Source organism: Mercenaria mercenaria, chromosome 7, assembly GCF_021730395.1.
Source record: "Mercenaria mercenaria strain notata chromosome 7, MADL_Memer_1, whole genome shotgun sequence".
Taxonomy (NCBI): Eukaryota; Metazoa; Mollusca; class Bivalvia; order Venerida; family Veneridae; genus Mercenaria; species Mercenaria mercenaria.
Window position 1 is genome coordinate 80,517,588 of NC_069367.1, and position 8,597 is coordinate 80,526,184.

General features: G+C 36.0%; 1 protein-coding gene across 2 annotated transcripts in view; it reads left to right on the top strand.

The window, feature by feature from the left end:
* LOC123553850 (uncharacterized) overlaps positions 1-4,713 on the top strand; it is a 40,417-nt gene extending 35,704 nt beyond the window's left edge. For both annotated transcript variants that reach the window (XM_053548767.1, XM_053548768.1), the window contains one exon: positions 370-4,713. In XM_053548767.1, coding sequence (XP_053404742.1) covers positions 990-2,996 — 2,007 coding nt within the window. In that variant the 5' untranslated portion in view covers positions 370-989 and the 3' untranslated portion in view covers positions 2,997-4,713. The remainder of the gene's footprint in view (positions 1-369) is intronic.
* The last annotated feature ends 3,884 nt before the right edge of the window (positions 4,714-8,597 follow it).

Sequence of the window (8,597 nt, forward strand, 5' to 3'; positions counted from 1 at the left end):
GAATGTTTATCTTGATGATTCCAAGGCCATGTGTAACAGGTGAGCAACATAGTATGATCATGATCCTCTTGTTGTAAAGTGTAAATCAGTAATAGAGAAAATGCCAAGTTTTGCTGACTATATCCTGTATTTCTGACCAGTACTTATCAATAAGTAAGGAATTGTGGAATCCACAGTCAGTTTCAGTCTGCACAGTATTAAACTGGTTTAACTATGTTACTTTTTGTGGAATCCCAGATATTTTAACTAACCCTAAGGTAGTAGTTACACCGTGGAATCAGCTGTGTTCTAGCCTAACACAGAATGTTTAGTCAATATTAAAGTTTTAGAAACATACAGTTTTGTTTAAGTATATTATGTTCATTTCAGGTGCTATAACACTCGAATCACATCAAGCGCTAAGATCAGATGTTAGTATACATGAATCGCAGCAAGCCTCAAAGTCAGATGCTAATATACATGAATCACAGCAAGCCTCAAGGTCCGATGCTAATATACATGAATCGCAGCAAGCCTCAAGGTCAGATACTAGTATACATGAATCGCAGCAAGCCTTAAGATCAGATGCTGATATACATGAGTCACAGCAAGCCTCAAGGTCAGATGTTAGTATAAATGAATCGCAGCAAGCCTCAAAGTTAGATGCTAGTATACATGAATCATAGCAAGCCTCAAGGTCAGATGTTAGTATACATGAATCGCAGCAAGCCTCAAAGTTAGATGCTAGTATACATGAATCACAGCAAGCCTCAAGGTCAGATGATTTTATACATGAATTGCAGCAAGCATCAGGGTTAGTGGAAAAACAACAAAATTTAGTCGCCCAGACTGAAAACAAACCTGCCAGCTCTGTTGTTTTTACTGCAGATGAAACCTGTGTAAATGAGGCACTAACAAGTAATGCAGATGTAACTCCAATATCTAAAAAGAAGTATTTCAAAATTGAAGGTTTAAAGGAAGAGAGACACGTTGTAGTTAGTTTTAGTATAATGGAATCACAAAAATCATCAATGTCAGACACTAGTAAACCAGAATTGCATCAAGCATTAACACTAGATTCTCATATACCTGAATCACATGCAGCAACAAGTTCAGATGCTATTATACCTGAATTGTATCAAGCCTCAAGGTCAGATGCTAGTATACCTGAATTGTATCAATCCTCAAGGTCAGATGCTAGTATACCTGAATTGTATCAAGCCTCAAGGTCAGATGCTAGAATACCTGAATCTCTTGAAGTGTCAATGTCAGACACTAGTATACCTGAATTGTATCAAGCCTCAAGGTTAGATGCCAGCATACCTGAATCACATCATGTCTCATGGTCAGATGCTAGTATACCCAGAATTCATCCAGCATCAAAATCTGTTGAAAAACAACAAATTTTGATCACACAGATTGAAAGCAAACCTGCAAGCACTGTTATTTTTAGTACAAATGAAACCTGTGTAAGTGAGCCACAAACAAGTAATCCAGATGTAAGTGCAACATTTAAACCAGAGTATGACAATGTAATTGACAATGGTGATGCAGGTGGGAATAAACTACAAACTGTAGAACAAGATGTGATTCTGGAACAACCTGTAGATGATTCAGCAACATCTAACACACATGAAACTCCACTACATGAGATAAACAAGGAAACACAAGATGCAGATATAGCAGTCAGAAATGTTTCAAAAGGAAAAACAAAGCTTGAAGATTCATTGATAAAAGGGTCCTTAACAAACAGAACCGATGAGTTACAGGGGGATGTTGCATTTGCAATACCTTCCACAGAGAGTAATGATGAAACATTGAGAAATTTTGAATTAGATAATTCTACTGAAATGCAGTTAGATACCACAGACTCTAATGATGAGGAAAGTGACATGGATTTTGATGAGAGTGATTATGATGAGATGGAGGAAGAAGAAATATGTTCTAAACTGATTCATGACTTCAAAGATAATGAAAATAACAAGGAGAAAATGGAAACTAATAATGAAAATTTTGCTGATGCAGAGTTTTCAAAAAACAACAAAAACACAAGCGCAGAAAGTGTCATACCAAAATCTTCAAATGCTTTAGAGAAGAAGAGGATTAGTCAAAAACCAAATGCTGAAAAATTAGTAACAAAAACTGTGAAATCAAGAATGGACATTTCACCTCTTAATGAAGAAGATACAAATCAGATTAAAGTAATTGTATTTGGTGAAACACAACCTAAGCAGATGTATCAATTTAGAAATAAAATATTTCCTTTGAAAGAGACAATTACACCACAGGATCTTCTCTGCAACTACTGCAAGAAGGATGTGAGAACTATAAAAGAATTGAAGGAGCATGAGGGCTCGCATACAAAGACATACAGTTGTTACAAATGTGACAAAGTCTTTAACTCTCAGCTAAAACTTAGGGCTCACAGTGCTACATGTTTTGAAATACCGCAGTTTGTGAAAAACTACTTTAAAACAAATCCTGAATGCTCTCCCAAAAGACGCTGGACAGCTCCTAAAAGTGTGGTGGCTGTTGAAGAAGTTGATCAACCTTGTGACTTTGGTACATCAGAAAATAACTTAAGTTCCTCAACATTTGAAAGATCAGCTGTTAAAGGAGTTTTTTTTTATAGAAATAGCCTGAAGCAGTTATTTGAGTGTGAGGATTGTTTGAAGAAGTTTAAATTTAGAATAAGTCTGAAAAAACATACTTGTAAAGCTTTCCTTGAAGACAACCGTACTGGTAAACTAATTGCTACAGATAAAGCAGAGCATTTAAATGGAGACAAACTTGCTAAAGAAAAACTTGGAGAGAAGAAATGGAGCTACAAAGAGCTTTTGAAATGGCGAATAATAAACAAGACATGCCCCTTTCCAAACTGCGGACGGAAATATCGATTCATCAGACAAATAAAGGAACACCTTGTGACACATACCACTGAAAAACAAAATACTGGCAAACTAAAAACAAACATTAAGACTCGATGTAAAACTGCAAATAAAAATAATTCAGTTTAGAGTTTTAGCTCACCAGAGCACAAAGTGCTCAATGTGAACTATTGTGACTGATCATTGTCCATTGTCATACATGTGCATCATCTGTCTCTTTCAACAGTTGCCTTGTCAACACTCTAAAGGCCACAGATATGATCCAATCATTATGAAACTTTGTCAGAATGTTTGTAATGATGATCTCTAGGTCAGTTCGAAACTGGGTTATGTGGGGTCAGCAACTAGGTCAGTAGGCTAGATCAAAGGAAAATCTTGTTAACACTCAAGAGGCCACATTTATGACCTTATCTTCATGAAAGTAGGTCAGAATGTTTATCTTGATGACATCTAAGTTTGAATCTGGGTCTTGTTGGGTCAAAAAACTAGGTCACCCTGTCAAATCAAAGGAAAACTATGTGCAGGTAATAGGGGCTGCATTTTTCAATTCAATCAGAATACTGGTGATGAAATCTAGGTCAGGTTTGAACATAGGTCATCTGGGGTCAAAAACTTGGTCACCTGATCAAATCAAAGACAGACCTTGTGTATGCAATAGGGGTTGTATTTTTCATCTGATATGCATGATACTTTGTCAGACAGTGTGTCTTTATAAAATCTCAAAAGAATTTCTATCTGGGTAACATGGTGTCAAAAACTAGGTCACCAGGTTAAATCAGAAGAAAAAGCTTGTTTACACTCTAATGGCCACATATTTTATTCAATCTTCGTACAACTTCATTATTTTCATATGATTTCAACTCTGGGTCATGTAGGGTAAAAAACTAGGTGGCTTGGTAAAATCAAAGGAAAAGCTTGTTTACACTCTAGATGTCACTTTTTTGCTCAAATCTTCACTAAACTTTGTCACAATGATTGTTTTTTTTATGAAATCATGGACGAGTGTTAATCTAGGTCATGTGGGGTCAAAACTAGGTCACTAGGTTAAATCAAAGAAAATGCTTGTTACACTCAAGCCACATATTTGGTCCAATCTAACTGATCAGAGTATATGTCTCCTTAAAGTTTTGTACGGGTTAAAAATTAAGTCAAGTTGGGTAAAAAAACTAGGTCACCAGGCCAAATCAAAGAAAAAGCATGGGAGACCACATTTTTGTTTCAATCTTCATGAAACTTGGTCAGAATGTTTTTCTCCTTTGAAACTCAGACGAGTTTGAAACTGGGTCATGTGGTTTCTAAAACTGGGTCACTAGGTCAAACATGTTTGTTATGTTGTGTTACTCTGGAGAATGACCTAGGGCCATCATGGCCCTCTTATTACGCCCCTTTTTCGATGGCAGTTTTTGGTAAAATGCTTGTCGCAACAAGCGTATTGTTTACAATCGTATGCGAAAGCAGTATACTTTGAACAAAAATGACCACAATAGAAGTTTACTCAACCGTGCCAGTAAGGATTACAAGCGTACTATGAAATACTACCTAAATAAACACAATTTTATCAATGAGTCTAAACTTAGACAAATGCAAAAATCAGACCCTAAATCATACTGGAAGTTTTTAAATAGACTTTCTTCTGTAAGAAACGGAAAAACGCCTACAGTCGAAGAGTTTTATGAGTACTTTAAAACTGTAAATTCTGCACCTAACGAAAACGATGTATTTCAAGCTGAACAAACAAATTTATTTAATAATGATGCTATATTGAATGATCCCTTTACTGTTAATGAAATTTCAAAAATCATTAACAAATGTAAGAATGGAAAAGCGGCGAGTAATTCCGACAATAGCATCAATGAATATATCAAATCTACCAAAGATTTAATGTTACCTATATAAACAAAACTTTTTAATTTAATTTTAGATACAGGAATTATACCCACTACTTGGTCTGAGGGCTATATTATCCCGATTTATAAAGGAAAGGGCTCTACTTCATCACCTGAAAATTATAGGCCAATCACAATTCTTAGTTGCTTAGGTAAACTATTTACTGGGGTTTTAAATGAGAGGTTGACTAAGTTTGTTGATACTTTTATTTTAATACATGAAAATCAAGCGGGCTTCAGAAAAAAATATTCTACCGTAGACCATGTTTTTACCTTAAATTTTCTAGTAAATTTACTGCAGACCCAGAAACGTAAATTGTTCGTTGCTTACGTGGACTTTTCTCATGCCTTTGATAACTTACCAAGGGCCCAGTTATTCCAGAAGTTAATTGAAAATGGTATTAATGGGAAATTCCTTAGAATAGTTCGCAATATGTATGATAATATACAGTCTTGCGTCCAACTCAATGGTAAATTCTCCCCCATGCTGGCTTGTGAATGTGGCGTTCGACAAGGAGAAAATCTTTCGCCTCTTTTATTTTCTTTGTTCTTAAACGATCTTTTAGACTTTTTGGAATGTAAAGATAACCATGGAATCCGTTTGGAGTATCTGTCTGATGAAATAGTTAGAATTTTGTGCATCTTCGTTCTCCTTTTTGCAGACGATACTGTCTTAATAGCTGATAGCCCAGATGAATTTCAAAAATGCCTGAACGATTTTAATACGTACTGTCAAATGTGGAAACTCCAAATTAATACAGATAAAACAAAGGCCATGAGTTTTGGTTCTAATAAACGCGGTACGCGGAATATGTCATTTATTTTAAATGGAACTGATATAGAAATTGTTGATCAGTATAAATATTTGGGTGTTGTTTTTAGCCCAACTGGTAAATTTAATAAAGCTAGAATGCATCTAATTACACAAGCTAGAAAAGCCTCTGCATCTTTTATACAGACGTATTTATAATTTAGATTTACAAACAGATCTTCAATTAAAATTATTTGACAATACGGTAGTACCAACCCAGACCTTTTCTTGCAAAGTATGGGGTTAGAAAATTCAAGTGATATTGAAAAGGTACACCTAGAATTTCTACGTAAAATCACTAATTCACGCAAAAGTACCCCTGCTTACATTTTATATGGCGAGCTGGGCAGATATCCGATTGACATTTTAATACGCACAAAAATTATCAAATATTGGAATAAACTAGTTATAGATGACTCTAATAAGTATTCCAGAATTGCCTATAATATTATGTTAAATAGCACACGTAATTTTAAATGGTTTAATTATGTTAGAAATATTTTTGATACAACTGGAAATATTGGCATATTTTTATGCCCCCGAAGGGAGGCATATAGTTTTTGAACCGTCTGTCTGTCGATCTGTCAGTCTGTCGGTCTGTCCGCATTTTTCGTGTCCGGTCCATATCTTTGTCATCGATGGATGGATTTTCAAATTACTTGGCATGAATGTGTACCACAGTAAGACGACGTGACTCGCGCAAGACCCAGGTCCGTAGCTCAAAGGTCAAGGTCACACTTAGACATTAAAGGTTATTGCATTGATGGGCGTGTCCGGTCCATATCTTTGTCATCGATGGATGGATTTTCAAATAACTTGGCATGAATGTGTACCACAGTAAGACGACGTGTCGCGCGCAAGACCCAGGTCCGTACCTCAAAGGTCAAGGTCACACTTAGACATTAAGGGATAGTGCATTGATGGGCGTGTCCGGTCCATATCTTTGTCATCGATGGATGGATTTTCAAATAACTTGGCATGAATGTGTACCACAGTAAGACGACGTGTCATGCGCAAGACCCAGGTCCGTAGCTCAAAGGTCAAGGTCACACTTAGATGTTAAAGGTCTTTTTTCATGATAGCGCATTGATGGGCATGTCCGGTCCATATCTTTGTCATTCATGCATGGATTTTAAAATAACTACGCATAAATGTTTGACACAGTAAGACGACGTGTCGCGCGCAAGACCCAGCTCCGTAGGTCAAAGGTCCTAAACTCGAACATCGGCCATAACTATTCATTTAAAGTGCCATCGGGGGCATGTGTCATCCTATGGAGACAGCTCTTGTTAAATCAAGCAAATCTAACTTGCAACAATATTCACCTGTTAGTAAAACAAACATTGATTGACCAATTCCTTTCGGATTGGCACAGTAAAATGCAAGCATCTAATAAGGGTAAGCTTTACGGCCTTTTTAAAGATCAACACGCTTGTGAGAACTATCTAACATTATTACCTAAGCATCTACTTACCAAGTTTTAAGTATCGCTCTGCAAATCATAAATTGCCTATTGAGACAGGTCGCTGGTCAAATGTTCCATACAATGATAGGAGATGTTCCTCATGCTCCAGAGAATTAGGCGACGAATTTCACTATCTACTTGTTTGTAATCGCTTCAGAGTTAAAAGAATCCAGCTTATCCCAGTACAATTTTACAGAAATCCTAACATTATTAAATACAGCCAACTTATGAACAGCAAGGATCCAAAAATACTTAAAAATCTTAGCACATTTGTATCCTATATTATGAAGCACGTTCAGTAGAAATTTGTTTGTATAAATCCAAATATATTCAAGTTAATCACAGTTTAACACATGTACTCCTATTTGTTTGTACTGTTATATAATATCTACTCATTCATAAAGTGCAATTCTCCCAACATTGAATTACTTTCCTCGTGACCCTTTACTGATTATAGTAGTATATCCCGTCAATGACATTCCTTATTTACTCACTTGGATCAGCTCACGATTTTATCGTGCGCTGGTTACCTATAGTACAATACTGAATTTCCATGCTAAATTCAATACTTTAAATAAATTAAGCGGACAAATGAATATCACTGTCCCCTACCCTACCTATTACAGAGTTCACTATAAAATTTATAAAAAAGAAGTTATTGCTATGTACTTTCTAGTTGTTACCCATATGTATGTTTTTTTCTGATTTGATTATTACATTGTCTGTTGTTGCACATGTAACCTGACGTAATAAAGAAATATTGTATTGTATTGCTAATATGTAAGCTTGTATTTCAGTTCGGCACTTACTGGAACAGGTTAAAATTTCACGCACATGTCCACTGTGATGATCAGATATGTTACAGTGTGATGGTGTGTGTGTTTGGGTGTGCAACCGTCATAATTCATTTCCCAAGCATAACAATATTACCATGCAAGCTGGTATTGACTTGAAAGTTGGCATGTAGGTAGGTGGTGATGAGATGATTTGCAGAGCATATAGACAATGTCTGTAGGTCAAAGGTCAAGGTCACAAATTGAGCTCAAATGTCAAATCTCTTTATCGTATTTCATGTCCAGAACAAAACTTATAACTATTCTAGGTATTGACTTCAAACTTGGCGTGTAGGTAGAAAGTGACAAGGCTTTCTGCAGAGAACCTGGTCTGCAGGTTTAAAGGTCAAGGTCACAAAATGAGCTCAAATATCAAATTTGTCTGTCATATATAGTGTCCGGAGCATAACTTATCGATCATTCAAGGTATTGACTTCAAACTTGGTATGTAGGTAGGTGTTGGTGAGATGATGTGAGGGTGCATGAACCAGGGTGATAGATCAAACATCAAATTCACAGTAAGATCAGATCTGCCCATCATATTTTATGTCCAGAGCATGACTTAAAAATACAAACTTGAAATACAGGCAGGTGGTAACCAGAAAAGACTATTTATATTATATACAATAAAAAGAAACTTTGTTTGTTTCAGTATTTTAAGATAAGTAAATACTTCACTTGCGAACACCACAATTTACATGCTCTTGTGGCTACGCCAATCGTTGAAATATTACA